This window comes from Paraphaeosphaeria sporulosa (assembly GCF_001642045.1).
Source record: "Paraphaeosphaeria sporulosa strain AP3s5-JAC2a unplaced genomic scaffold CC84scaffold_12, whole genome shotgun sequence".
In the NCBI taxonomy this organism is placed as follows: Eukaryota; Fungi; Ascomycota; class Dothideomycetes; order Pleosporales; family Didymosphaeriaceae; genus Paraphaeosphaeria; species Paraphaeosphaeria sporulosa.
This window is the reverse complement of record NW_017253371.1, coordinates 882,040-907,312: the sequence shown is the minus strand read 5'-3', so window position 1 is coordinate 907,312 and position 25,273 is coordinate 882,040. Positions and strand designations below refer to the sequence as shown.

The following is a 25,273-nucleotide window of genomic DNA, read 5'->3' as shown; positions in this document are numbered from 1 at the left end:
ACGGTGGGGCGGCTGCTTAGCTTGTGGCCATCCAGTATAGCGGACGCCACAGCCCTGCCGTTGGATCCTGTCCAAGCACTCGGCTCCACTGGTGGCCTTGCGGTCTCCCGCGCACTGCACGTCAATGCCCATGGGTTTAGTCGTGAAGTTCTATTTCAACGTCTACTCTCATCTCCTCACCTGCAGTGCGCATGAACGGCTCACAACTGATTTTCGGGTTTGCCCTCATTTGTATTGCGTACCTCGTGTCCAGGAGCCTCGCGCCAGTTTCCCGATCGAACACCGTGCCCAGGATGCCTAGATGCCGAGGCCGATGCGCCATGAAGACTTTGCGAGCGCAAAGGAAGGCAGTGCTCGCGTCGAAGGCATAGTCTTTATACTTTCGTCATAGATATCCTGTGTTTACTTTGATGGAGCCAGATACAGCATACAAACTCCGCACCATTGCGAGGTATTGTTCACCAGGTCACTTCCAAGTTAGCACGCGGGTGATGAAAGATGGACTATGGAGGTGCTTGTGACATTCATAGTTCGTAGGAGAAGCGCGGCTCGCACATTAATATCGCAAGCGATTGTTAAGAGCAGCGTCTTACCTCTGGATCCGCCACAGGTCGTCCCCTTGTTGCATTACGGGCCCAGATATTCGTCATATCAAATAATAGACAAAAAGCGCAGTCGCGTATCGCCCAAAGATGATCTTCACTAGTCCGTAGTGGTCTTTCCCCTCCTCAGTAACTCCATGCCCGGCAGTGAAGTCGCGATCGATATCGCTTTCGTCGGAGCCCTCGCATCTGAGCTCGGAAGAGGCCTCGGTGTTGGCATCGTAGACATTTGCATGATGCTGCTCATATTAACCAAAGTTTTGCCATGAAGAGCGAGGACTTACGACGGAATGGACATGCGGGACAGCACCGACGAGGGGCGCAAGCAACGCGAGAAGGAACAGAGCAGGCCTCAAGTTAGCGGAGGTCTTGGATATGATGGCTGCGGTTGGGTTCCAGGAAGATTAGTGGGGATTGAACAATTTCGGCGGAGTCGTGAGTATGCCTTGAAAAAAGGCAGGATCGGTAATCGCCAGCCAAACAGCAATCCCTCTTCACCATCACGACATTCAGATCAAAGTGACGGGTCGCTGCAGTCTTTCCTTGTTCACCGAGACATCGGCTTGAACTCGAGCTGTTGCCGCACTCTGCGCGCAGCCACCGAGCTCTCTTTGGTTCTAAGCTTTTCCCCATCATCCAGTCACTACCGCTCCATTCCCGCCTTCTTCTCTTCGACTCTTCCTCACCAGCAGACCTACCCCGGCTCCCTGCGTGACCGAAGGACCCAGAAATTGTTTGTGCGCCGCTTGCGTATACAAGTTCCCCGCATTGCTCCTTTGGTATCCAACTCCCGTTATTTTCAACCTATATACAACCCTTCAACTTGTTCACTTACACTCTACACACGATGTCTTCCGACAACGACTTCGCCGGTAGCGACACTTCCGCTCCTGGCGAGAACTCCTTCGCCAAGGGGGCATCCGGCAATGACGGCTTCTCGCATGTCGCGCCTCAAGGTACTGATCCATCGTTATTCTTCAGTAGGAAAGCATGCTGACCTCCCAGACTCTGGCGCTTCCTCCGAAAACCCGTTCACTGACCAGACGACCCCCGCGCATGGCTTTGGTGCTCGCCCCAAGCTCATCCAATCCGACCAGCACCACGCGACCAGCTCAGCAGAGATCGAGGCCCTGCTGCGGCCCTTCTTCCACCACACCAACATCCCGGTGGGCGCGGAGAAACCCAACGGATCTTTGCGCCTCTCTCGCGACTGGGCCATCAAGATGCTCGGCGCCAACCAGTTCCACCGCGCGGACAATGGCCAGCTGGTCCTGAAGCTGTGCTCGGAGCTGAAGGTTAGGGGCGGAGGCGGACTCAAGCTGCCAATAATTATAATCGACTGGCTGGTGGATGCCCATGGTCAGGACGAGGTCCTGGTGCCCGCGGGAGTGGTGAGGCTGTACTGGACGCGGCCCAGGTATACCGATGGTTAGGTTGTAGGTCAACCATGAGTTGCTCCCGCATAATAATGTGCTAATGTGCTAATGGTGACAAAGTCTCTTTCTGGTTCCTCCCTGACTACATCCCCTGGATGCGGCAGCTGGGCTGACAGCTGGAAGAGGACATAGCGGGACGCTGGGACTACAAGCCGTGACTTCATTTCACGCTATGTCCTCGTCCAGCTGATCCCCGATGGCAACCGAGACATCGAGGCGGGATCCGACCTTGAGACGGAGTTGGCCAAGGTCCAACAATAGATGTAAGAGGAGGGGGTTCGCAGGTGGATTGATCTGACTTTGCTTGTCCACAAAGTTTCATACTCATTGACATACCATAAATCTTCCCATTCACGTCACTGTATATTTGACCAGCGCTGATCATCCCTTTCGTTCCCTGTGTTGTATCCCTGAATATTCGCATTCATATTTTCACCTATTCGGGCAATCGACTACATCCATCGATGACAGCGTCCTTCCACGGGTCACATAAAACGCGAAGTAAACGCGAAGCGTATCACCAACCATGGAGCGCCCGTCATCGGTGTCAGGACAAGGTTCATCTAGCGCGACGTATGCAACACAAAACAAAACATTGTTCGAGTTTTAGGTCTAGTCAGCGCGGCGCGCTGGCATTAGTTGGTAGGGTTCCGTGGTAGGGTGCGGTGGCGGTTTATGCAGAGCGCTAGTGGACCAGGTTGTTCGTGAGGTGGCGAAAACGGAGCCAAGATACTAGGCAATGAGAAGTCGTAGTAATGTGTATGATGGATAACACGCTTTTTTGGTGGTACATATATCGTATAAACAGGTAGCAAGGGAATGATGAAGCAGACAGGACCCCACCTAGACAAGTAGATTGACTACATAAATGCAAAATGATGGCATCCGACCGAAACCATGAAACGAGTTTGACCTTTCAAAATCGGACCTGGTCGTCAAGATCTCGAAGAAAGCCCACAATGCCCCTCCTTCCAATGCCATACCTTGTTAATTCGACTAGCTACGCTTTCGCGCCACCCCCATTCTCTCCAAATCCTCGATCCGCTCATACAGCGTCATGAAAGGCCGTCCCGTATGTGGATTCACGATCCTAGTGCTCGGTTCGACCACCAATTCGTTGTCTGCAGGCTTCGGTGGTACGTAAGCAGGACGCCTGCGGCTCTGGGAACTCACACCATGACGTTGCTTCTTTAGTCCCTCCAAGATGAACTTGCCACCGTCCTCGAGAGTTTCGATGTCCAATGAGGCAGTGTTTGCGGAGCGATAAGCCCCGGTGAATATATCCACTGTAGGAATATACTGACGTGGAGTGGGTGTCTGGTGGATGTTGTGCATATATGAGAGACGGGAGGGTGTTTGACGGGCATTTTGCATATAGTTTATCAGAGATGGTGTGTGTGAAGACTGGGAGCACAACTGCGGTGGAACAGAGCCGTGTCGTGGCACGGGATCTTGCTTGCTGAAGAGATCTGATCTCGCGTCGCTCGTGTGAGAGTTTGCAGGCGAGTACGAAGACGCGCCTGAACATCGTCCATCTCGTGGACCAGAAATCCCGGGATGAGGGACGTTCATCCCGAAAGGGAGGGGAGGCAGTGTTCCAACGGTTCGAAGAACTCCTGCGCGATAGCGCGATGGCGAAGAAGGGTAGCGAGGATAAGGCTGTTCTGACATAGGATATGTAGAGCTGCCGTAGCTTGACGTAGACGTTGAGCGCTCACGTGATGAGCGGGTCGTACTGCGCAATGTCGCAGTCTCATTCATTTCGTTTTCGACCTTGGACTCTTGCAGATTTGTCTGTGGCTTTTGGGATCCTGTCGACCGTATGCTGGAATGATGCGACGGGGCGACGTATGGCCTGGCAATGGAGACGGCGTCAAAGAGATCTTCATCTGGATACAAGAGACTGTTGTTTGATAGCGGAGTTGCTACGAGCACTTGCTTCCCGGTGTTAACCATCGAATTTGGAGATTGCTGCAGGCTAGTGGCGTCAGTAGTATATGTGCCTGCGCTGCAATCTCTAGAAGCTCGTTGCGATTCAGTGCTAGAGTTGTAGGCCACCGCAATTGAAAACTCCCTGTGAAGAGGGAACGTGGATCTGGCACGAGGCATCTCGTACTCTAAAGCTACCATGGATGGCACATAGTGACTAGACGTCGGCGTGAATGCGGCATGAATCTTGTACATGGAGCGAAGGTCCAGCATCGTATCGGAAGGGCGAGCGCACGGATATGTTCTCTTTATGCTCTCCTGACGACAAAAATGTGAGGGCGAATGGATACTGGCAGATCCGGGAATATCAGCAAGTGAATGATTCCAGGGCAAATAGCCTCGTCGCGTCGCTTTCCACTCTTCATGTGCTTCAGTCGCCCTGTATTCTTTGTCCTTTAATTTCTTGATTTTCGTACTCAATACCATGCCTATGTATGTTCGGCAGTCACCCGAAGGGTTGCTCTCTAGAGCCACCTTGTTGTCGAGTTGGGCATAGCCGGCGCTCATAGGACAAAGATGTGTCAGGTCCCCATCGAGAGCGCGCAATGCTCTCCCGTCACCTTTCCAGTACGAGACTGTTTCCAAAACCCTTACCAGATCAGTACACGCATAAAATTGTGGCGCGGCGGTGCATCCATATGGCGACTTACCATTGCGGCCAGCGCTTCGCTACTTTGTTACCTTTGAAGGTGAGTAGATGATAAAGAAAAAACCGAACAGCATGCACGTTGTCTTCTGCGCTGGGCAGCGACTGGGGCTCTGATTCCTGCAATTTGACGTTGTTTGGATTCGTGGGTAGGTGGAACTCATTGATATCCTTGCACCTTTCTTCGTTGATAGGAGCTTCTGCGATGGGTATCGAGTGTCTTTTGAGCGGGTTCTTGCAGGAAGGCATGGCGGTGTAGAGAGTTGAATGCGAAGCTGCGGGAAACCCGATCGAGGGGGAAAGCTGCCAGCGACGCGTTGGCGCAGCATGGCGGCGTATGGATCCTGTTGCACGCGGGGTGCCGACGGCTCTGGCTGATCAAAGTGTAGTCCATATCGCTGTGCGCATCGCATTGGACACTATCGCAGCGTGACCAGGATATGGGGGCCTGCTTGCAAATCGTTGAGCATTGGAGTTGTGCTAGCGGCCAATTAAGATCAACTTATCACTACAACCACAACCGCCCATGGTGATGAATGTAATCAACGCATCTTCGCAATGGCGTGACTTGAAGACATTGCAAGGCTGTAACATGGGCACGAGATGCCCGCATGACCAGTGCGTCAGTAATTGGGGGCGTTTGAAACGGATTTACTGCTACAGGAGCTCATGATACGCGCCGCTCATTTTGCAGCCACAGTGACCCATACGGAAGCCGTCACTTCAAGGGACCCTCCCCCGGCTTATTTACACAGATGTCCTCGCAGGCAAGCCTCGTGCTGATTTTATCGCAGGCCCTCGAGGACGACTATATCGTGTATCGGAATTGTGGGTTCTTCTTGTCCGTCAAATCGTCTTCGAAAGCATTCTCGAACCCTTCGGCGGAAGTCTTATCTCGACGCTTGTTTTCAAAAATGCAAACATAGCGATATACGATGGCCAAAGCTGCTGCGACTATCGAAGTGATCAATACAGCGACGAATCCTGGAGCGTAGCCAGGCGCGTCCTTGGGCTTGAACAGAAGCGGACCGACAAAGTTGCCCAAGCAGTAGCCTACGAAGATTCCCGATGAAGTGACTGTGCGATACGTCAGCGGTGTTTTAACCATAATCCTTCTGCCTTCTCTTCCTTACCAGAACGCTTCGTGTAGCCAGCTGTATTAGCTATCTGTAAGCCCATTAGAACGGCGTAGCCTCCGCCGAATGAAGCAAGAATGTAGCATGCAAATAGTAGACCGCCTTTGGCGCCCCGAGGTAGCAGCCAGAGTAGAAGGCTAGCTAGAATTGTACCAAGCTGACAGAATGCGATGATCCAAGTCCGGATGCGAGGTACGCGATACGCGAGATACGGTGCAGCTAACTCAATGGTTCCAATGATAGCTCCAGCCGGCAATGTCAGCAACAGTGAGTTGAGACGGTTGTATCCGAAGCCACTGATGATGATCGGGATGAAAGAAGATACGGGGCCATTCGCAATCATTATGAGGAAGGCGGTAGCGAAGATGAGCCAGAACTTGATGTCAAGTAGCGATTCCCACAGTTGCTCTATCTTGAAGTGAGTATTGCGGACGCCGGAGTTGTTTGCGCGCATGCGTGCCACAGCGATGTATCGCTCTCTGTCGGTAAAGCCTTTCGCGCGGATTGGATCCGGTGGCATGAAAAAGTAGATGACAAAAGCCCAGAGGATTGTGATGGCGCCAGCGACCAAGTACATATACTGCCAGCTGTTCAGTCTATAGGTCGACATTAGCTCAACGTTTGGAGTCTGTCAACATGAGGTAGACTGACGCCCCGCCGCTTATGTGTCCAAGGCCGTAGTTGATCAGCGGCGACACTGCGGACACATAACCCTTCGTCTGTATTAGCTTTGAAACGTGCTGTAAGGTAATGTCCGTACTGTGCAGCAATACCACGCGCCCATACGCAGAGCCTGCTCTTGCTTCTTGTACCTATACTCGTGGGTACGAAGTCAGCTAAGTCACAAAAGCGGGCTCATGCACAAGTTGTGCACATCTAAGACATGGCAACCTTGTACGTACCAGCCGCCGACCACCAGCATGAACATCGGTGAGATTCCACTTTCCAGGAACCCTAGGAAGAAGCGCTGGGCTAGAGGCGACGTGTGAGCTCAACGTACGCTGTGTGAACCCAGGAGGCGTCAAGTCCTACCGTAGAAGCCTTGCCAATTTGTGCATGCCGCCGAGCACATGAGACATATTCCCCAGACTGCGACAATAGCCGAAGCAACTCTCTCGATGGGAAAGCGCTGTGCCATGAGAATTGCAGGGTAACTTCCGACGATGAAGCCGAGATAGAAGATGCTGGCCGAGAAGCTATATCGATTGCCGACGCTGAGTTCGAGATCCTGCCTCAGCCCAAACAGGGCGGCCTGAGAAAGCATAGCCTTATCGTAGTATTGCAGACCGTATGTTACACACAGAAGAGCAATGAGTTTGCGGTCAATCTTCCGCGTAAGCTTCTTCTCCTCTTCCGGAGTCCAATTCATGTCACCAGCATATTGTGCGAGCACCTTGAGCGCCTCATCTTGATGGACGGTGTCAATTGTAGTCGCCTGCTTCAGCTCTTCGAGACTGGCCTTGCGGTGCTCTACCTTTTGGACGTCCTGCTTTTCAATATCGGCCATTGCGAAGGATGGGGAAGAACGATAGAAGATACTGAAATGATGGAGGGCACAACAGCCGCATTTTAAAGGAGCTCTCAAAGCCGTACATGCGCTGTAATCCGCCACCATGTCAAAGACAGATGCATGCCACCTCTCCCAAACATAGTTTTACCAAGCCAACGGCGGCGAGACGATCTCCGCGAACAGTCTGGGGTATTCCTACTTGTGCGGGGAAGTGCAGCCACTGGATCTCCAATGCAGGGATTTGGACCGAGTCGCGATGGACGATTCACGAAACGACGGCTATCGAGTCAACACGATCGTTGAACGTGTGGTCGCGCTCCATATTGGAGGTCGGCGCATGAGATTCATTCGGATTGAAGATGCGGTCATGGCGGACGCCCGTGGGTTGTACGCCGTGCTACCCCCAGATGGACAGCCAGTCCTGCAGCATGCCAACGTCATCGGCTGGGTGCATCCAGTCTATCGGATGTTTGTGCGGTACATATATGGACAATCTGCGGTATTCGCTGCGCGTTGATGTTGTGCCAGAGTGGAACGCGCGCCCGACCAGGGTACCACATGCGCAACGCGTCGACCTCGGGAGGACCTGTCAAGTGGGTCTTCGGGCGCGCTGCTGCAGCCCAGCAGCAGGCTTGCACTAGCACTGCGGTCGGTCCTGACGCCCCTATTCGTATCGCATCCACTGCCGGTGTCTTGCAGCTGCTTAAGTCCAAGCCTACACTCTCCGAGTGCCTCAGTCGCCCCGCGGCGGCGATTCTCGGTTCATTTCGGCGCCTGCTCCCAAAGGCTCTACACTACGACTGCGTTATTGTGTCGGCTGTACAACCTCCACGAAATGCGAGTGGCCGCATCATCTTCCATAGTCTCATACATTGCTACCCCCACTTGTGTTTGATGATATTATTCCCATCCGAATTGTATAAGTCCTTGCAAAGGAGGGGTAGTCAATAATGAGTGACCACACCTAAGTGAGCACGATTGCGGGGTCATGGAATCTAGAAGAGAAAGGAGAGGTTTCTTGGAGGCAGATATGTCGGGAAGGAGCGGGGTCACGAAAAATCTTTGTGGGAGTGAATCACTGGATTCACCTGCATAAGGGTGTGGAGCTGCTTCAAACAATAGGTATCGCCTCCCCCAAATTGTACTGTAGTGGAATTGATCTGCCCTGGCGGAGATGCACACAACTCTCATGTCAAAGCTGCGAAGAGCCATTTGCCGATGAAATAGACGAAGAAGGGACGACAGAACAGCCTTACTGATCAGAGAGTTAGATGGTCAAGGGCGGCCGCTACGTGGCCCATCACCTTCACTCCACAAAACAACGTCGTGCGCTGAACCCAAATCCAGATTTCCACGCAACATATCACGAAACTCCGTCACTCCCACTACATCACCCTCTTGAACAACACCTGTCCGATCGCCACCAACCGCTTCATTCGCCATGACTACTACAAGACAAACCGTGAGCGTGATCGTCCTTGGGTTTTCTTCTTTTGTGCCCTCCACCACCTCAAGCAAGCGTTGAAAATTCCTGAGGTTGAGAGGGGAAGGGGTCGTCACAGGAGGCCATTGCGGCCTGGAGCTCACGTGCAGCGCTCTCACGTCGCAGGAAAGAGGGATATGAAATCCTAACCTCCTCGAGATACCCCAGGTCTCCACTGCCAACGAGATTGATTGACGGCGACCTCAGCATTGGCCAGTTTAGCAAGCGTTATTGTGGGTCCAGCTTGTTGATGACCATATCGCGTTTGGCTGTCTCGCACAACAACACAAAACCGGGGTTTAAACTAGCATCATGTGGGGCGGGGGGTTGGTACAGCAGTACAGCATAGAACAAGCTGATGATCTACTGTGCTTTTCCATGTTGTCCAGCTAATACTGTATCGTCAATTTTTACGTTGACGCGAGAAGGCGGTTTTGTTGTACGCCTGCGCGGAAGGACTAGAAGACCGCGGCTAGGTAGTCGAATTCTGTAAATTCTACAAGAATAAAAAATATGTCTACGAGTACGTGGAGAGCAAGACACGCAGCAACGATATTTAAGGGCCAGTATAGAGCTTCAAGATGCAATGCGAAGTACACATAGTCACAGGACCACCACCACCTCCAGATGCCCATCATGAGAAAGGTTATACAAGCGCGAAGAACGCGTTGGAGGGTGGCTGTGCTTATGAAGCTGTGGGAGGTTCCTGGTCGAAGGCTACGTGTAAGGCACACTGCTGTAGGTTGGCGATGTCAAATTGGGACGCGATAGTTCGCTGTGGCAGCTACGAGACGAGCGATTCCATGATTGCAACAGCTCTAGAGCTATCCCGGCAGCACTGAAATATTGGGTGATGTCAAACGAAATGACCACACTGTAACGTTGTCCTCGCGGGTGTGGGATTGAGGAACATCATGTGAGCTGCACGCAGGAGCTGGCATCCAAGAATCCACGGATGACGCGGGCGCACGTGCACGGTAGGCGACGGGACGACCCGACATTACGAGCATTGCGGACCTCCGCGCGCCAAGACTTGTAGTTCGCGCCGTGTTTGAACTTTTGATTCCAGTCAACATAGTTCACGACACCCAGCCGAGTTACCGTACCCTGCATGCCGGGACGGTCGACCAAACTAGGAGAAGCATGCTGAAGAACGCGTTCTTCGCCCTGCGCGGCGGCAGGCTGCTTCTGCGCCCACGAGCCCATTCTCAACTGCCGCGATGTCTGAACGTTCCAACCTCGGTGCGGTTTGCGCACTCTTCGAAGCAGCCTCTCGACAAATCGCCCTTTCCGACAGACCCAGATACGAAAGTAGACGAATCAATGCTTGCGTCTTTCGGGCTCCGACTGCCACAAACGATCGAGGAAGCTGAACGGTTAGAAGGTCCGCTGACCGAAGAGCAAATCAACGACCCCAATGCCACCGAGATATCCATCTACGAGCAAGATCCCACAAGTCCCACCGGCGAGCGCCTCGTCCAGCACATCCGAACACCCGAAGAGCGGCGGAAGCACAACGAGATTCACAAGATGCTCATGCGGGCAGAAAGCGACCCGAACTACGACGACCGGGAGCTCAATCGGCATCTGCTGGACGATCTCATGAAAGATCCGTACTTTGCGGACCTGACTGATGACTTGAAGGAAATCAAGGAGAACTTCGTTTTGACGAAGCAGCAGCAGGAGGAAATGCTAGAAGAGGCGGGGAGGGCGGAGGAAAAGGCCGAGAAGAGCATAGAGAAGGAATTAACAGCACACTTTCAAATGGCAACGCATGATACTTTGGAGGAATTGAAGAACGACCCTCTCTTTGCGTACGCTCGGGCGGAACTGGAAGAGCTGCAGGACGCTTTGCCCGAACCTGATGGTGACACGGCGGAATACGACGCAGCGATGGAAAAGGTGGTGGAAAAGCTTATCCAGGACCCAAATCTCGAACGGAAGATGACCGAATGGCAGGCTGACAAGGGGTCCCTAGATCCGGCAAATCCTGAATCGCTCGAGACGGACCAGTTCGTGATGCCTGATGAGCTAAAGGAACTCGCCAAGGAACCGGAAGAACTCACCGCTCTGCTGCGTCAGATGAAGGAGCTGATGCGCTCCATGGGTATGGGCTCCTTGAGCGACCCAGAGCTCACTACCGAGAATGCGCTCGATACGCTTGAGGCTGAAATGGAGAAGGTACTCAACGAAGATCCAGACAACGAAGATCTAGAAGAAGAAGAGATCAAGGGCAGGGAAATGAATTTTGCGGAGCTTGGCAAAGAGCTGTTTCAGCTCGCAAAGTCGTCACCGGCCGGAGGCGCTCGGGATTTCGACGAAGAGGACGAACCAGTGGATCCTGAGCTTGAAGCCAAGGTCGACAAGATTATGAAAGATCCGAAGCTCATGGAGAAGCTCATGTACATTCAACAAGTCATCAAAGAGGAGCAGCAGAAGCAGCAGCCTATGGAACTGGCACCCGACCCTTTGGAGCTCGAGCCTCACCGCATAACAAGCATACAGAAACGCATGCAAGTCGCAAAACAGGACCCCGAGCATCTCGCTGCTATGGAAAGCCTTCGTGTGCACCTCGCCCCGCCGTTCAACATCGCGCCGGCGCTCCGCATATTCAACGATGCCATTGAGTACGCGTATATTGGCGCGAACGACGACATCCGACGCATCCTTTGGCGCGCATATTCGAAAGCGCGCGTACTGCCGACATTCTTGCAGAATCTCTCGGATGATGCATGGGACATCATGTACTACTCGCAGGCTGTGACCTGGACAAGCAATCAAAATCGGGAAAATCACTTGAGGCTACTGCTGCAGGACCTGCAGAGCGTTGGCAAAGATGGGCCTCCAACGCATCCGGATGTGGTGGCCGAGATGCAGCAATAGTAACGGCCACGGGATCCGACTAGAGATGTAAACTAGGCCGAAAGGCGTGTATAATACAATTGTGATACCCCTTCGACATGCGAGGCACATGACTCCACCGTTATCTTCACATGCTTTTGCAAGTGCTATACACACTGAAGTTCACGATGACTTGCGCGACTTCTGATGAGGCTAGATCATCGGCGTTGGTTTTCGGAAGCCCCCGCGGAATGCGCGCGCCACGTCACATTCCGTCACAGCTGTTTGCACAACAGAACCACCTTGACGCGACGATGTGACAACGCGGAATTCTGCTTCTGTCTCAATCGACATGGCTCACCGCCTCCAGCGCGTTTGCCACCGTCGACCCAACGCGCCTTCGACCTGAAGGGAAGCACCGTGCTGTCCAAACCATTCCGCGCGATGCAGATCCTCTTGATTCCGGCATCGTCGCCGGCCGCTCTTGCGCTGGCGAGAGTGCTTGCCGCAGAAGGTCACATCGTCCATGCTGCAGATGCAGAACGTATATGGGGAACGGCGCCAGCCCGCTACTCTCGCGCTTACCGACGCTTTCATGGTCTCTCTGGAGCATGGAGCGCAGCCGAATTGTGGAAAGACATCGGAGACAGCATTGACCTGATTATTCCATTTGTTCCCCTTCCCGGACACTTTGTCGAAAGCCTGAAGGCCAGAGGTGCCAACATCGTCGGCGAGACCCTCACTCAGGACGATTCTGAGTTTCAGGATTTCGTACGCGACAACATCGTCAATGCCTCCGCCGAGAACCCCAGCATCATCAAGGTGCCCGCATCTTTCACGGTCCACTCGCGAACGTGCATTGCGGAGATACTGAGCAATCGCGAATCGATATTTTCGTTGCAACCTCTGCCATGCTACGACACGGATGACGAGGACACGCTTGTAGACGTGGAACATGCAACACCATCAGCCTCCGCATGCATTGAACCCGTTGCTCCGATCGTTATCTCCTGCTCCACCTTGGACGACCGCACTGTGGAAGCGATCAAGCGCCTCCCGATGTCAGACACGAAGCCTTATCGACTCATCGAAGTAGCCGAGGGTGGCGCGTTCTACTCTGCGCATGCCTTCATCCACGCGGGACAAGTGCGCACTTTCGTCGTCACCAATACCAGAGCCACAGACAGAGACTTCGCCATCGTTGGCGCTGGCGAGCCTCTGTATGATTTGCTCTATCAGTTCACGAAGAGATTGGCAGAAGTACTAGATGGCTGGCAGAGCGTTGTCGCAAACCACTTGAGCTTGACGTTTCATCTGCAAGATAAAATCACGTACGATGATTTCGTGCGCAAGGTCACAGTTGTCAGCTGTCGCAACGATCCACATGCAAGTCTCGTGCTACTTGCAGCAGTGCCGGAATTGCGGAGGAAGCTTGCGCTTGCGTACACAGCATCCACTTTGCGAGAAGAAGAAGACAGCGCACCTGTCCAAATTCCAACAAATGGACGCGTTACCAAAGCAATGTATTCCGCACCGCTGGCCATCTACGGGCTCACCCGGATACTATTCGAGTTCAGGCCATGGCGAAGAAGATGGTGGGCCGCAGTAGCGCGTATGGCGATGATGTGTGTGGTATGGGCAATGAACTTCAAGGAAGAGATGTGGGAGACCAGCGACCCGGGGCCCGCGCTATGTTTCTGGGCCGTCATGCTCGGCGACAGCTTGATCAGCGTTGTTGGGCAAGTGGCGGGCGTCAAATGGGGAATGACTCGTGCGGCGCCTCTACGTTCGAAGACTCTCGCTTCGTATCGAATGGCGTTGACGGCGTTTGTGTTGATGCTTGATATCTGCAGGTGGTGGGTCGCCATTATGCTATATCCTTGGTACCGGACAACTCAACGCTGACTAGCACCGTCCCCCGGTGTTCCACTCCGATCATCATCTTGTTATTGCAATTGATTGAGGGTGACCGAGGCATGCTAGCTGCATGGGAGGATTTTGTTGGGCAGGCGCACGCCCGACCCCAGCTCGCTCGAGACTTGAGTTCAGCGACTGATGTGCGCACAAGCAGCTGTACACCCGACTCCTCTAGCGTTGAGCAAATCACGGAAAGATGTCACAAAGGACGTACCCCGAACGCGCGTCTTCATCGCGCTCTGCGCATATCCGCAGAGAGCGGCAAGAGCAGAGAGGGCATCTAAGACTCTCGCGATCTCAAGGTGTATGTCTGCCGCAGGCCGATGCTAGCTCGCTAACTGACGATGGACAGCACCGTCGTATGAACATCCTCACGATGCATTCCTCTATCCGACGGCCTTTATCACGTAGTCATATCATCTCACCCCAATCTCAGCCGTCCGAAGCCTCCGAAAGCGAACTATCCCGACAAGGTCACCCTGGTCAAGAGCAATTCATCAATGGGCAACCCACTGCCTCCCTTAACGGCCAGCACCCCAGTATCTTGCGCACGTTCCGATTCAGCACTCAGAATGGGCAGTATGAAGCGGAAACCACCCCGAACATTGCGTACATAGAGCGAACATCTTCTTTGGGAACGAACTCGCTAAGATCACACGATGCAACACTGACATACCCGTCGTACCTTGAACGATATACAATGTCAGAGCCAAGGAGTACTCAACGATCGTTCGATTTAGAACGATTGCGTCAGCAGAGAGAATCTACCCGGGTACCTCTGATTTCAGACACTTCCAATCGAAGCGATTGCTATCAAGAACAGAGAAGTATTGCGCAGGTTTTGCCCGCTGTATCGGAGAAAGATTTTTGTTCGGAAGCAACTCGAGGGCATAGTGACGCAGGCACCCATGCAAACACACCTCCAGGAAGGCGACCAATCTCGTACCCATCACGGTACAGGAGAGTGGGAAGCAGAACTCTCATGACTCGATCACCGGTCAAGGGAGTGAATGATCGTGGTCGCAACGTAGTGGATTGGGTACAGACGAGCAGGCAAGATTATGGGCCGATAGTCGAAGATGATGACTATTTTGGTGACAGCATAGCGGGGCAGGGCAGATTATGTCCTCCCATCCCTGCACGTAGTCCGTACCGCACCCGCAGCTCTACCCCTGAACTACGCACAGCAAGAGCGGTACGCCTTTTCGCAGCGAACCCAGACCCGCCAAGCGGTTCTACTACCGAAGATGACCTACCGTTACGGCCATCATCTCTCGGAATAACCCGACCAGAACCCTCGTACCGCAGCAGAAGACCCATCGAACCTAGGTCTGATTTGTATCCAAGCCCTTTGAGGCCACAAACCATCAAAAGGCAGGCATCCGGTATAAGTCAACGGAAAGCGAAGGAACCAAACGAAACTCCGGTACAAGCGCACCCAAGTCGAGCTTCGCGAAGAGTCCGTTTCTTCCCAACTATCCACTGGAAATACAATCGTGACAGACAAGATGCGCAAGAAGACGAAGACCTCACTACAAACATTCTCCACAACACTGCGTCTTCCCACTGGGCGTTTAATATCGTCCAGGGCTTTGTCTGGCTTGGCCTGGTCGTCTACCTCTTTTGGCGCATTTCGACACTGGGAAAGACTGTCTCCTTCGATTGCTATGACTTGAAGATGAAACTACTCCATCTGGTGGGCGAGAACATCACGCTCCCGCTTGTCAACAGTACAGCGAGCAATAGTACCTTCGCCAACGGCACCATGTATCCTCCCGCAAACGCAACCTTCTACACGCTCGCAGAGAGGCATACCAATGCGAGCGCGGTCGTCATACCTCCAGACTTTCGTGCCAAAGTTAGATCGCACTGCATCCTCGAGCCCGTCAACCCCGCTGTCGTTTTAGCGTCGCACTTCGAGGTGCTATTTCTTATGATGCTGGTGTCGTGCGGGCTGGCACATGTTCTGCAGCTGCTGGTATTGCAGCAGGTACGGACCCGGATGCGAAAGAGTGGAGCGCTTGGCGCGAGGACGCTGATGATCAGAGTCGCGGTGCAGATTTTTCCGGCTGGTTTCGCAATTTTGGGTGTCTTGGGAACGGCGTGGGGGATCAGGGGTGGGGTATGGTAAGATGGGATGAGCAAAGTGGGGATGAGCTAGAAGAACCTCGATAGCATGTTCAACGATTCAGTCTGAGCCTGCGGCAATGCTCGAAGACGCTCTCATTCCCAGTACCGAATAATTACTGGAACGATGCGGAAGGCGACGTCGGGTTTTGGTGGCGTGAGTGGGATGGTCAGGAAATGAGAATCATTCCAGGGTATCATGCAACAGAGCAGAAGATGCCATATTAACTAGAATATGTTTAGAATACAAGTTCCACCTTAATGACCTCTTTCAAAGCATGCTGGATCTCTTCCTTCATATCCTGCTGAAGGTCCTCCTTGATTACCTCATTAATCTGTCCTTAAAATCCCTTCTCGATGGCCTCCTCAAGAACATCCTTGATTCTCTCCTTCATCTCCTGATTGAATTCCTCCTTACTTACTTGCTTACTTTCTCCCTTGACCGCACCCTTAGCTCCCTGCTTGGTCCCCTCTACCGTTACCATCTCCTGTCTCTCTTCCCTTTCTTTATCTTTACGCTCGCCTGTAAAAGGTCGAAGTGCGTAGCGCGCATGCCAGGTGCCGTTCTCGTCCTGCTCCCAGAACCACCTGCTAAAGCGCGTATGCCGTACTTCACGATAAGGGTCTAAACCAGTTGCCTTGCTTAAGGCTGCATATATTCCGCGAGGTGATTGTCTTCGCTGAAGGCCTCCTTCGGAATTCCTGTTTCGCCTGACTGGAGCGAAAGCTGACCCCATAGGGCGTCGAGGAGAAGTGTGTAAAAGCAGAGGTCGGAATCATTCCTATTCCTTTTCAGCACCCCATTGTTCCGGAGCTCGTCGCGCTACAGTAGACATCGCCCAGAGGCAGTGTCACTACCGCTATCCTGACATCGACATGATCTTCGTCAACCAAACGGCCACAACTTCTCTATGTACAACTCGCTCTCTAAAAGCATTTTTGGTCTCTACTCTCCTCGGCATTCGCCACATCGATTCCTCTTTTCCTGCAAACGTACCCGCAACCGCATCCATCCTGCTGCGATGTCTTCCCGCTTCACCGCCATTCGTGGCTCAGAGACGGTAGCGGTGGAGGAAGTTTTGGGAGGAAGAAGCCACTTTTTAGGTTCGACTTAACCTTGCGCATCGCTGGCCCCCGCCCAGCCGCTGAGGAAGAACCCGCTGGGGGATGGGAATGAGGACGATCAGGGCGAGGAATAGTACGAGGAGGTGGAGAAGGACGACGAGGAGTTTTGGTGAGGGATCGGGATGGAGAGGGATTGGTGTTGTGCTAATCATATTTCTTGGTTGTGTCTGTAGTTCGTTCGAAGCCATAATGGCTTGGGCAAAGAGCCCTCTGAAAATTTCAGTGCAATCTTGTATTGTATCACATGGATTCCACGCTGTGTATCAATGTGTATAAGACTTGCAAATATGTTGCTGGCAACGCCTGAACTGCAGCATGACATGTGTGTACGGTAAGAAAAAGCCAGTGTGTATACGTCAAAACATGTACGGCCGTTGCTAATGTACTTAGGAAGACACCGAGTGCAATACAATACCGAACCCAGGAAGCCAGACTAATCCGCACATACAGTATAAGAGACAATAAAATTTGAAGAAAATCCCAAACAGACAACCGCGGGATAACACAAGGTAGTATACAAGCAAAAGTTGCTGCCTGTACAACCAGTGTTGAACAATCAGAGCAGCCAGTTTAGCGGCGCACACATGAAACTCTTAGCATTTTTGCAGGCCGGTCTCGTCACACTCGGCTTCTTGGTCTTGGTTTTCGTAGTCGTCGGACCCGCGATCCAGGTTTTCGAACACGATGGGGCCAGGTAGACCTTGTGGATAGAGCATGCGTCATGGCAACCTCCGTACGGAATGCTGTAAGTCCCGTTGGCACACTCCTTGAGGTAGTCGATACAGATAGTCTTTTCAGACTTGCAGCCCTCGGTAGGCGAAGTGGCTATTGGGTAGGGCGCGGAAGTCATGTCGGGTGGAATAAATGCGGCCCTGGCTGGGGCTGTGCCGAGTGCTGTTGCAAGCAGAATGGGAGTCGAGACCGAGCATGAAGGCACGACGAAGGTGGGACGCTCGCTAAGTCCAAGCGCACAGTCGTCCCAGCATCTAGACAACTTTTAGATGAGGAGCATAAGCATTACGATGGAATCAAGGAATGCTTACTCTCTGACAGGCTCTCCACAGCTGTCTGTTATGTTCACGCACTGTTGCTGTGGACAGTCCCTTTTGGCTGGTGTGCCAATGACAGTAACGGCGAACATACAGATAAGAAGGTAAATGGCCTTCATCTTGGAGAAGTTGGGTAGTGTGGGAAGGTAGATTGAGTGAAGCAGTAGACAGGGTAAACAGGAGGTAAGCTCGTGACTCAAAAGGTGCCGATGAGAGCTTCGTAGGGTCTTAGTATGTCGATTACAGTAGACCTGACTTTAGTCGTGAATCGTCCGTGATGAAGGTGTCCAGATGCGCCGTTAAATAGGTTGAGCGATCGCAGATCTCTCTGCTACACCTGCACCCTTTATGCGCACACCATCGACCAGGCTCCGATTCTGACCTCTCCGTGAGCGCATCGCCGCACAGAGGAGCTGCATATCTAAAACCCGCCCTGTATATTGATAGAAAAGGATGCAATGGTTCCATAGTCGCATTAGATGCTACTTCAGGAAATGATGGTCGCCTGCTGCCCGCCACATCAGAGCGGTGAGCGTGGGACGGCGTGTAAGTCAGACGCCGTGAGGACCTCGGAACACATTGCACATTCCAAGCGAGTGATGCAGTAGCCGAGATACGACGATGATAGAGTATTTTCGTAGATGAGAGGCTAGTGTGGTTGGCATTCCGAGTTTGTTTGTGGCGCTGTGCAGTATGCAAGGTAACGCGTTTGAGAAAGATCACGGTGTGGAGTCTCAATATGGCGTGTTGAATACTCTGTAAGAGCTGGCAACAACCTCGATATCAGTAAATACATCCAATGAGCAGCTTCTTGTCGTCGTGGATCAGAAATTGTTCGAACTCGCCCATCGGCAGTGTCGCCCGATATTTTGTGCTCTGGAAGTTCGATAGCCAATGGAACTGCGCCTGAACACCATCTTTACACAGTAGACATGCTCTCGATGGTTGTATCTGTCTCGTTAGGCGCTCATGTCATGCTGAAATGTTGACGAAAAGCGTGACAAGAGGTGTAAACTTCGACAGATTGTGGGTCAACTTGCATCCAATCACGCCATCCACACGATGGCACGTTTTCACTGCACGATATATGATGCGAAGGCCTAACTGTAGACGCCGAAGAAGCTACCGTCTCTACCCTCGCAGCGCAACGGGGTCGGTGAATTCGTGCTGGCTGCCTGACTCCCTAAAGAGATCGCGATGGTCGTTCTCCGCAAGGGGGGACAGCCCTCGTGGGTTGGCACGAAGATGGGCTGGAGTCCTTGGCAATAACGCCGGGAGATGAGCGGATGGAGGGTCTTACTTCCGTTGCAGCGTCAGTGAGACTTCTTCTTCTCTCTTGAGGACGTGTAACCACTAGACTCCGATGATCGCCATAAGCAGTCACAGCTACGCATACGAAGCTGAAAACTCAGTTGTGACAAGAACGAATGCTCGGAGGTTCCGTAGTTAGCCAGTCGCATTAGTAGAAGCTACCGCTACAGTACTACATCGAGGTCGAGAAATTCCAGAACGCTGGCTTTCTGTAGCGTTGACAGTGGCGCGGTTTTCTGTGAACCCACTTGTCCAATGTCATATGTACAATATTTGGACCAAAAGTTGGGCACAGTGTGCTACCCCAGGATCAGTGCAGTGTTCAAACTTTCGCCTGGTAGCGCAGCAGCTAGCTACCTCTTTGCAAGCTACCATTCGGTGTCGCTGCCAACTTCTCGCGTCCTGCTTAGCCAGCGCTCGGATACGCGCGGCTGTACCAGCTCTCGTGGCTATAGTCTTTTCTGGGCCCAGACACCTCGTATGTGATCCCGAACGTTTCCAAGCTAGCGCCCCTGAAGCGGAACTCGCAATTGCTCTTGTAAGTGTCAGGACTGCACCAATGATGGCCCTTGGCCATCCAGCCATGTTCGACATCCGAAGGCTGGTAAAATTCCAATTTGTTGAAGAAGTCGCCAACGGTCACGCCATCCCCTTCCACGAACCACGCGGTAATGGTGTCATTCTTCTCTTGGTATCTGTAGGCGTAACGGCGAGTGGCTGGGAACTTCATACCGTTGTCCATGGTAAGCGTGCCGTCTTCAACGTACAGATACTCAGCCGAGTAAATAGGGTCAGTGGGGTTCCGCGGATGGAAGGATGCAGTCCCCTCGAAGAGTCCATTCGGCATCGAAGGAAGGCGCGAGCCAACCTTCCTGTGGAGTTGCCACGTGCCTTGCATGCCCCGAAAGGCCGCTGCGGCGGCATACAACCCTTCTTTCTCTGACCTCTGAAGAACGTCCGCGACTTCGCGAATGACCAACGCAGCATCACTTCCTTCATCTGTGTCATCTCTGTACCGCGCCGGAAAGAGCGGACCACCTTCGCCCAAGGTCGAGTCATCACGCTGCAGGCCCACACTCCGCGCGAATTCCTCCACAAGACCCACGTAATCCGCCATCCAAAACTGCGGGACATCCAACTGTCTCTCTTTGATGGCTTGTCGTACTGATAAGGCAGCACTGGTGTCTAGCGCCTCCAACGCTGTGTTTGGGAACGTCTCGTGGCCCCAACGCTGTGCGACGATCTTGGCTTGCATACTCATCACGCCCCAGTAAGGGCCTTCGTAAAAGCCAACAAAGGCAATGTTTGGGACCTTTTCGTTGAAGATCGAGCCGCGTGAGAGGAGAAACGGAACACGGTGACTTTCAGGATCATAGCCTAGTGCTTCCTTGACACGGGCAGAGAGGTACTCGAGGTGCGATTGGAAACCGGTCGCTTCGACAACACCAGTCACGTCTTCCAAACGTGGTGTGCTCTGTCAGAATGTCAGAAAACCCAGTGCCTGGTTTGCAAGAACTGACCTCGTTTGTGTTGGCCCAAGGGCCCTGGGCCGTTACCTCTACTGAGAAGTTCTTGCTCGCGTCTTGTGTAATGTTTACGACACGTCCATTCACAGGCACAATTAGACCGTCTCTGACAAACTCCGCATACATGTCTGTCACACCCGTAAAAGCGGGATACTGAATCTTGTCAGGTTTTGAGACCAGCTCCATATGCCCAGTAGCTCGTTGGTCGCCCCCCAATAGATTCCGGATGAACTCGTGACCCTTTTCAGCCTTCTCTGCTGGTACCTGGCCAATCGATGCAGTGATCGGGCCATCGCCGCCTCGTCTGCCAATGTTATACAATACGAGGTCCAGCGGGAGAAACTTGGGAGATAGACTGAAATCTTGAATGGCTGGATTGTATGGGTCTTGAGGTATATATCGAGGAAGCGTGTAGAACGGTCGGTCAAATACGTGGTAGACTTTGCTTTCTGCCCATGCGGGCTTCTGTCCAGAAGAGTATTTTGCGCTGGAAATCTGAAAAGCGGCTGTGGCAGCTGCCTCGCTGCCACTGATCCCGCCACCAATCACAACCACCTTTCCTGCGTCATCCGAGAAAGAGGCCACGTCTCGAAATTGAGTAGAATGCTGTATCCTCTTTCCGGATCCATGCTGCATCTGCGTCTGACGTATCTTGGGCCCAGCACGGTGAAAGAAACCGCTGGCCACAATGAGATAATCGAAGGAGTCCTGTGATTCTTTCCGCGTGGTCTGGTCCACCGAAGTGACGTTCCAAGAGCCATCCGGATCGCCGCTAAAGTCTGCAGCGGTGACTCGCCTGTTGTAGATGATCGTGCCGGGAGCAAGGAACTTTTTCGCGTATGTCTCCAAGTAACGACCTACCTGCCACGCCTGAGGGAACATTGCAGGCGGTCCAGAAGGTTTCGATCCAACAGCAGGATCCGAAAGATCGACAGATCCCCATGCAAGATCTGGAAACGCGACCGTGAAACGACTGAGGTTCGTTCGCATATGCGGGCTACAGATCTCTCCGTTCTCGCCTGGGGAGGATCTCCACATCCCACCGGCTCTTTCCGCAGCCTCGAACAGTGTGACCTTGTATTTGGTACCACCAGCATACTGAAGGAGGGTTTTGGCGGCAACGAGGCCGGCCGGGCCGCCACCCACGACGAGGACAGACTTCATTGATCGGCCGCGACTTTCCAATCTGATCGTCGGGTAAGGGCCCAGAACGCGACGCTCGGAGAGATCAGATCGAAGGGATAGAAAGTTGATGAAATCGTGATCTTCTATACACTATCGATTGTCGTGACTAACCAAATGCTTCGCATCGATGCGAGGTTGCGAAAGGGCAATCGTAGGGCAGGAACCAGACCAACAACCCTTGACCAGGCACGGAGTTGGAGTCTCACCAACGATCGTGAGGGGTGCTATATGAGAGAGCGAAAGCTCTAGTCAAAAGAGCCGCCGTTGCCAAATTGACAGCGAAAAGAGGTGTTGGCGAAGAGGAAAGTGTTCGATGGTTTGGTGTAAGATCCCAACCAAGCCGCCCCGCGCTAGCCGCACGAGTCAGGTAAGGGCCATCAGCCCTACGAACGAATCGCCTCTCAGATGGTGATGTAGGTCCCTCAAAGCTCTGTTAATACGCCGGAATTGATCAGAGAGCCCTTCATGGTATCAAATTGTGTTTTGCCAATCTTCGAATTCTACTGTCAGCATGACTCATGATGGAACCGAGGGATATACCTACAGAGATGAGATATCGAATGTGGCCCAGGTCGGTGACGTGACGATGCTTTTCAAACTCTGCTCGGGCAAATCGTAGCATCTCTTGCCGCATGTCACGGTCGGCGATGGAAGCTGTGCTGCGAACAATGTCCCTCCAGAGGACCAGAGCGCGTTGCCTTTGGATAAAATGGTCGAGACCTATGGGGTTCTTTCCTCTGGATCGCAATCTGCTAGGACTCTTGCTCAACACCGTAGCATAGTTGCGCTTGATTAAAAGCATAGCGATTGTACTAGGGGGCGTTTTGAAGTCGGTGTACGTCGCTGTCGGCCAGAATTCGATGCTCAATGGGCGATATGGGATGCACTCTGGTGGCGATCGCAAAAGGCCTGCAGCAATCGCAATGTACCCGACACGTCCGTCCGACAAATCAAAAAGATGGCGAATCAATTAAACCAGCTTCAGTCCAAGGTCTGCCAGATGGTAGCCGCTCGTTGAAGGTCCCTTTTCCGAGGAGGGTACGTGATGAGAGGCTCTTCGAGTGCGGTGCACCGTGCACGGACACTATGGTGGGCAAAGACGCGTCCCGGCCTTGCCCAAAACGCGTCTCCACGCAAATCCCGTCCTCGCCTACCAACAGGGCCCGCCATCCGGGCCAACGACGGCGCAATGCCGCAACAAGAGAGCGCAAGACAACAACGCGCAATCTTGGAGTGTACGCAGATACAACCGCCGAGCGCCGCGAAGAGCGTGCTGATTACACATATCCAAAGATTGTGTTTCCCGATAACGACGACGAGCTAAAGGCAGACCCCGCCGCATTCGCGTGGCAAGAAACGCTCAAAGACCAACCAGGGAAGAAAAAGCGAAAGCTGAAGCATCCAGTATACAGACGCGATTACCAAGCCGCCCCCAGACCTCGCGACCTAGAAAAGTTCTCTCTCGTCCGAGGTCCTCATCTTCGTCGATCCCATGACTTCGCCAGAACGGTTCACTCGAGAATGGGACGATGATGTCCTTGCAGCGGTATGGGAGCACACCCAGAAACATGGGCAGTTGAAAGATCTGGGCGGTGGATACAAGCTCGAGCTGCGCCCTTCGACCAAGCTCTCGCACTCAGATCGCGGCGCTTGCCTTGACATCGTGCGTCATACCTCAATGGCAGCGTACAAGGCTTCCCGAATGGGCTGGCACACCCCTTCGAAGCGGACCGAGATGGCAAACAAAGACATGGCATACATCCTCGTTCGTGCTACGGATGGCACCCGAGATGCTTTTGGTCCCGGAATCGATACGAACATCGTCGGCTTCATCTCCTTCATGATCGATTATGACGATCCGCCGAACGACCATCGACAAGTCGTATACATCTTCGAGATACACTTGGCAGAGAGGCTTCGTGGTAAAGGCTTGGGCAAGTGGCTCATGTTCACGGTTGAAGCCATGGCGCAGTCTGTCACGATCAAGAAGACGATGCTCACTGTTTTTGTTAGCAACAAAGCCGCCATCCAAGCGTACAAGCGGATGGGCTACGACAAGGACGAAGCTTCTCCGTCAGACAGGGAGACACGCGGCAGGATCATACCGTCGGATTACTGGATCATGAGCAAGAGTTGGCATGACAAATGACACTGCGATGACTGCTCAGCTTGCCTCGACCAAATGCAATAGTTTGGTGGCACAAATGGTCTGATGGCACATGAAGTTATGACAGTTGTATATGTTGGCGTTTCGGTAAGATACCCTGGGAGGTCTGACTTTTCGCTCGATTGAGCAGATCTGTGTAGTCACACTACAATGATCGGATAGCGCTTGCATCTTGTAGCGTGACTGGAGATCGCAAGTTCTCTGGCCACAAATCATCATATCTGTAAATCTTTCCCCTTTCTCGTGAGTACAATTTTAGATGCAGTGAGTCTAGTCAGGCTCACCTTGAACCACGCATGAACTTGGAGTAACAGCTCTTCACTCGTAAGATCTATCAAAACGTACGCACCGTGGAGTGTTTGGACGTCCCGCGCCTGCTTCTTAACTTCACTTGCTTCTAATTTGGCTTAGCGCCAAACAAGGTCGTCATTTCTCCCTCAACGACATGTCTCTTTTATATCCCTCGAGCCAGTTGACTTTTTCGCTTCTCCAATGGGCCTTTTAACGCTCAGCGAAGAACCCGCACGCAACGTAAGTTACGCAGTTCCCGTGACCGTCTCATCAAAGCCGAACAACACATGCTTCGCCCATCATGCTCTGCTCTGCGCTGGTTCGGGGTGTACCGTTGGTGACCCAACTCTGTCGATAGATGCGGGGTGAGGCAGCATACCTACAAATCTAGCGCACGACTTTCATATTCTACTACGCCAGGACCTTGAAGCAATTCGCGTTCGCACTGTCTGTGGCCTCAGCCATGACTGTTCGAAACATTGCTCTGGGACGCGAGCCAGCACACACAATGCGATTACAATATTGGCCCCGAGGAAGAACAAGTGGCCAGAGCATTTCATCATCAAGAAGGTCTTCACTTTGGCCCAGGTCAACGACAAGGAAGACGAGGGCGCCGTAGGGAGAGGCGTCTCCTCTTCAGACCGTTCTCAAAGTGTTTTCCTCCCAGCACAGAACGAGCCGAAGTGGAGCACATTAGATTAATTCAGCGGCTTTGGGGCTGCAGCTCGAAAGATCAACTTCTCGAAATCAAGGACATGCGTGAAGCGGCTGAGAAGTTTGCGTCGTCTTGTCTGACAAGGTATCCTGACTGTGCGGTTCAAAAATTCCGAACGTGGGGAGGCTTTCGTCGTTGTCTATGGAGGCAAGGGTTATAACCACGGAAGGCCTTCAGCTCAGCATTGCCAACGATCGCCCACGCTTCCAGAAGTCCA

General features: G+C 52.8%; 10 protein-coding genes across 10 annotated transcripts; 6 read left to right on the top strand and 4 right to left on the bottom strand.

Annotated features, from left to right (window-relative positions):
• Positions 1 to 187: 187 nt before the first annotated feature.
• CC84DRAFT_1168690 (uncharacterized protein) lies at positions 188 to 566 on the top strand. Its single transcript, XM_018179458.1, has one exon. The coding sequence runs from the start codon at positions 192 to 194 to the stop codon at positions 369 to 371; it is 180 nt and encodes a 59-aa protein (XP_018030982.1). The 5' UTR covers positions 188 to 191; the 3' UTR covers positions 372 to 566.
• A 695-nt stretch (positions 567 to 1,261) lies between these two features.
• On the top strand, positions 1,262 to 2,092 carry CC84DRAFT_1230805 (uncharacterized protein; the record flags this gene model as incomplete). Its single annotated transcript, XM_018183707.1, has 2 exons — positions 1,262 to 1,558; positions 1,608 to 2,092. Coding segments are annotated over 2 exons (567 nt in total), but the record flags the coding sequence as incomplete, so codon positions are not given.
• An 869-nt stretch (positions 2,093 to 2,961) lies between these two features.
• On the bottom strand, positions 2,962 to 4,922 carry CC84DRAFT_1230799 (uncharacterized protein; the record flags this gene model as incomplete). Its single annotated transcript, XM_018183706.1, has 2 exons — positions 2,962 to 4,616; positions 4,678 to 4,922. The coding sequence occupies 2 exons, from the start codon at positions 4,920 to 4,922 to the stop codon at positions 3,035 to 3,037; spliced, it is 1,827 nt and encodes a 608-aa protein (XP_018030980.1). The 3' UTR covers positions 2,962 to 3,034.
• A 559-nt stretch (positions 4,923 to 5,481) lies between these two features.
• Positions 5,482 to 7,316, bottom strand: CC84DRAFT_1190634 (MFS transporter; the record flags this gene model as incomplete). The annotated part of the gene is made up of 6 exons (XM_018181126.1): positions 5,482 to 5,750; positions 5,807 to 6,405; positions 6,461 to 6,522; positions 6,570 to 6,621; positions 6,712 to 6,781; positions 6,842 to 7,316. The coding sequence occupies 6 exons, from the start codon at positions 7,314 to 7,316 to the stop codon at positions 5,482 to 5,484; spliced, it is 1,527 nt and encodes a 508-aa protein (XP_018030979.1).
• Positions 7,317 to 9,855: 2,539 nt separating this feature from the next.
• CC84DRAFT_1168688 (uncharacterized protein) lies at positions 9,856 to 11,742 on the top strand. Its single transcript, XM_018179457.1, has one exon. It carries the CDS (start codon positions 9,946 to 9,948, stop codon positions 11,683 to 11,685), a length of 1,740 nt encoding a protein of 579 aa, XP_018030978.1. The 5' UTR covers positions 9,856 to 9,945; the 3' UTR covers positions 11,686 to 11,742.
• A 345-nt stretch (positions 11,743 to 12,087) lies between these two features.
• On the top strand, positions 12,088 to 13,548 carry CC84DRAFT_1222103 (uncharacterized protein; the record flags this gene model as incomplete). Its single annotated transcript, XM_018183331.1, has 1 exon — positions 12,088 to 13,548. One exon carries the CDS (start codon positions 12,088 to 12,090, stop codon positions 13,546 to 13,548), a length of 1,461 nt encoding a protein of 486 aa, XP_018030977.1.
• Positions 13,549 to 13,652: 104 nt separating this feature from the next.
• Positions 13,653 to 15,969, top strand: CC84DRAFT_316306 (uncharacterized protein). The gene is made up of 2 exons (XM_018185836.1): positions 13,653 to 13,864; positions 13,913 to 15,969. Exons 1-2 carry the CDS (start codon positions 13,757 to 13,759, stop codon positions 15,689 to 15,691), a joined length of 1,887 nt encoding a protein of 628 aa, XP_018030976.1. The 5' UTR covers positions 13,653 to 13,756; the 3' UTR covers positions 15,692 to 15,969.
• Positions 15,970 to 17,368: 1,399 nt separating this feature from the next.
• Positions 17,369 to 17,980, bottom strand: CC84DRAFT_1180603 (uncharacterized protein; the record flags this gene model as incomplete). The annotated part of the gene is made up of 2 exons (XM_018180489.1): positions 17,369 to 17,798; positions 17,856 to 17,980. 2 exons carry the CDS (start codon positions 17,978 to 17,980, stop codon positions 17,369 to 17,371), a joined length of 555 nt encoding a protein of 184 aa, XP_018030975.1.
• Positions 17,981 to 19,360: 1,380 nt separating this feature from the next.
• On the bottom strand, positions 19,361 to 22,279 carry CC84DRAFT_316253 (uncharacterized protein). The gene is made up of 2 exons (XM_018185835.1): positions 20,693 to 22,279; positions 19,361 to 20,646 (listed from the first exon to the last, which is right to left on the bottom strand). Exons 1-2 carry the CDS (start codon positions 21,860 to 21,862, stop codon positions 19,579 to 19,581), a joined length of 2,238 nt encoding a protein of 745 aa, XP_018030974.1. The 5' UTR covers positions 21,863 to 22,279; the 3' UTR covers positions 19,361 to 19,578.
• Positions 22,280 to 23,046: 767 nt separating this feature from the next.
• CC84DRAFT_1168685 (acyl-CoA N-acyltransferase) lies at positions 23,047 to 24,299 on the top strand. Its single transcript, XM_018179456.1, has one exon. The coding sequence runs from the start codon at positions 23,376 to 23,378 to the stop codon at positions 24,030 to 24,032; it is 657 nt and encodes a 218-aa protein (XP_018030973.1). The 5' UTR covers positions 23,047 to 23,375; the 3' UTR covers positions 24,033 to 24,299.
• Positions 24,300 to 25,273: the final 974 nt, after the last annotated feature.

What these genes read in the sequence shown, in the direction of transcription:
- CC84DRAFT_1168685 (XM_018179456.1), top strand. Translation starts at nt 23,376, where the DNA reads ATGACTTCGCCAGAACGGTTCACTCGAGAATGGGACGATGATGTCCTT.
- CC84DRAFT_316253 (XM_018185835.1), bottom strand. Translation starts at nt 21,862, where the DNA reads ATGAAGTCTGTCCTCGTCGTGGGTGGCGGCCCGGCCGGCCTCGTTGCC. An exon ending in CTTGGGCCAACACAAACGAG is followed by an intron (nt 20,647 to 20,692) that starts GTCAGTTCTTGC and finishes ACATTCTGACAG; the next exon opens with AGCACACCACGTTTGGAAGA.
- CC84DRAFT_1168688 (XM_018179457.1), top strand. Translation starts at nt 9,946, where the DNA reads ATGCTGAAGAACGCGTTCTTCGCCCTGCGCGGCGGCAGGCTGCTTCTG.
- CC84DRAFT_316306 (XM_018185836.1), top strand. Translation starts at nt 13,757, where the DNA reads ATGTCACAAAGGACGTACCCCGAACGCGCGTCTTCATCGCGCTCTGCG. An exon ending in GACTCTCGCGATCTCAAGGT is followed by an intron (nt 13,865 to 13,912) that starts GTATGTCTGCCG and finishes GACGATGGACAG; the next exon opens with CACCGTCGTATGAACATCCT.
- CC84DRAFT_1168690 (XM_018179458.1), top strand. Translation starts at nt 192, where the DNA reads ATGAACGGCTCACAACTGATTTTCGGGTTTGCCCTCATTTGTATTGCG.